Consider the following 2,879-nt stretch of genomic DNA (forward strand, 5'->3'; position numbering starts at 1 on the left):
GTCTCAATATAAGTAATTAAATATGGTAACAACTAAACATAAAGTAAATTACATCAAAGTACATTACTAGTTATCTTGAAATAAAAGTAAAAAATACATTACTATATTTATCATATCCTTACCATTTTAATGATTTTAATCCTTCTAGAATATAAATAACATAAATGAACATTGTCGTTGTTGAAAAAAAGGTCATAAAAATGTAAAAGTAGTTATGAGAACTGAACTATATAGCATAATAAAGTAAAATTAAACTTGGATCAACCAAAATTCAATCTTATTGTATTATATTAGCTACGTATATATATATATAATCTCTCAATATGTATAAGTGTGTATGTGTGGTTTTCTTGGAATGTGACATTTAACTTCCAAGACAAACCTCTTTTCCTAATAAAACTTATGTTAAAAAATTATTCATGAATAAAAAATTTTCATGTCAAATTAAAGCTCTGAAAAAAATTCCCAACCGGTGGTAGATCCAGTGGTGTTGTGCTCCAATCCTCGGTTACTACATCCGTAGAAATGTTCAAATCGTCTTTGTTGCACACGAATGGCTCAAAATCATGTTGCCATGCAAAACTAGGAATTGTAGTAGTATGATCACCATTCCAAGATAAATCTTGTGGCAATTCTTCATTTAGTATATCTTGTAGCTCAAGAAGATTCGTGTCTTGAACCATGAATTCTTCGATTTCGCTATCTTCACCACTAAATGGAGGAATCACCATGTTTTGCATTTTACCATCTTCCGAATAGTCATAATGCACGAAGCTTCCATTGGAAGAATCATCTCCTATTGTCTCTTGATTGTGTTGATTTGAGTTTTTGCTCAAGAATTTAGCAAAGACATCCGCAAGGTCGATATTAGCTCTTTCTGGTGATTCACTGGATGAGTCGCCACTAAAACTCGGGTTATTGACATAACTCAAGTTACCACTCTCGACCTGTGAAGATCTAGCAGGTCGTGAGCGTCGGTTCTTCCTACATCCACCACCAATAGGAACATTTCTAAGGGACCCACCTTTGGTCCAATACCTCCTGCACCCTTTACAAAAATACCTAGGTTGTGACAAGCTATAGTTGTTGTAATAGCAAAACTTAGTATTGGGGGAGGCACACCTTGGACAATTTGGTGCAATTTCAATACTAGGTTTCCATCTATTTTCCATTGGCCTGTGTGGGTAGTGTAGCATCATTTGGTCAAACATATTTTTGAGAGAGAAAGAGATGGCGAGAGTATGTGCATGTTAGTGGACTTTGGAGGTAAATAATAAGAAATATATAGAGGGTGTGGATGCTAGGGTGGCGTAGAGTACTATATGGGATCGTGGGCGGTCTCGAAGCCGTTAATAAGAAGGAAGGGCGTTAGCACTTGGAGATTGTCACACACTAGTGTGCGTTTTTGAGGTTAAAGTTAACTGTTTTTTGGAGAGCAATACGTGAGGGTATGAAATACTATATTTGCATGTTAAATTTAATCTGAATTAGCATATACAGGAAAAAAAAATTATTGTATCAACCATTTTTTTCCCAAAAAACTATGAGAATTTTAAATTTTCCAATTGAATTGTATGTTTTTAAAATTCAATCACATGTAAAATACTATAAAAATATATGTTGTAAAAGAATATTTTATTTTTTTTATAAAACCTTCAAAATATCGTTGTGTCACTACAAAAAAATTGTCGTTTGTACGCACCACTTTTTAAAAATGCGAAAAAAATTCCCAAATTGTTCGCACTTAAAAATGTGTATAAATAGTCTACACTAAAAAGTGTGAAAAAGGTTACAAATTTCACATTTAAAAGTGCGAAGAAATTTTTTACACACTAACAAGTATGTAAAAAATATTAGATTTCTACGCACTTTTAAATGTAAAGATAATTTCTTCGCGGGTGATTTCTACGCACTATAAAAATCATTTCTTCACATGTAATTTTTACACAAGTGCGAAGAAATCGTCCGTGAAGAAATGATCTCCACACTTATAAGTGTGTAAAGTATAGAATTTGTACACACTTATTAGTGTGAACATTTTTCTTCACACTTTTAAATGTGAAGCTTGTAGCTTTCTTCGCACTTTTTAATGTAGACTATTTTGTACACATTTTTAAGTACGAAGTATTCAACAAAATTTTACACACTTTTAAAAAGTGTGTAGAAATGATTAATTTGTTGTAGTGAATGAATGTATTCACTATTCACATGTGAACAAACGGCTATATATATGGTTTTCAAAATGTTTTGTTCTACACCAATCGCCTCCACCACCACATCATCGTCGTCACTACCACTGCCTCTTTACGCGGGTATGGTGCTATATATATATATATATATGAATCTGACTCCGATCATGCTTCATTTACTTAATGTAATATTATATGGAAGCAAGTGTTCTTTTGCTGCACTAACAATGTTCATAACATTCAATCCAAGTTAAAGAGGATGATTGAAGATTTTAGATCAAGCTGGGTGTAGAAGTCACCTTGAGATTACCAAATAGCTTGGAACACTTAGGCAGATTGAGGTTTGACATGCAAATGCCTCAATATGTGTTTAAAGCAACCAAGTGAATAATCAATCTCGAATGAAGATAAGGATAAATGATGTGACTATGCACGATCATAATATTTCATATCGGTGGTTTTGTTTTACATGTGTGTGTTTTCATTCTCTTATCGACCGAGAGAAGAGAATATATATATATATAAATATATACTCCCTCCGTCTTATCTTAATTGTCTTATTTTGACTAGTCAAGTTATTTTTATAACTTTAACTGTAAACATCTTTATTTGTGTTATATTAGTTGATAAAAGTTATATTAATGAAAATTACATTTAAAACTCAATCAATTCAAATATGATATATCAAGT

At 32.1% G+C, this 2,879-nt stretch overlaps 1 protein-coding gene across 1 annotated transcript; it reads right to left on the reverse strand.

Moving 5' to 3' along the window:
- Positions 1–434: 434 nt before the first annotated feature.
- LOC122584244 (dof zinc finger protein DOF3.5-like) lies at positions 435–1,229 on the reverse strand. The gene has a single exon (XM_043756457.1). It carries the CDS (start codon positions 1,209–1,211, stop codon positions 435–437), a length of 777 nt encoding a protein of 258 aa, XP_043612392.1. The 5' UTR covers positions 1,212–1,229.
- Positions 1,230–2,879: the final 1,650 nt, after the last annotated feature.

Source organism: Erigeron canadensis, unplaced genomic scaffold (genome assembly GCF_010389155.1).
Source record: "Erigeron canadensis isolate Cc75 unplaced genomic scaffold, C_canadensis_v1 Conyza_canadensis_unscaffolded:163, whole genome shotgun sequence".
NCBI lineage: Eukaryota > Viridiplantae > Streptophyta > Magnoliopsida > Asterales > Asteraceae > Erigeron > Erigeron canadensis.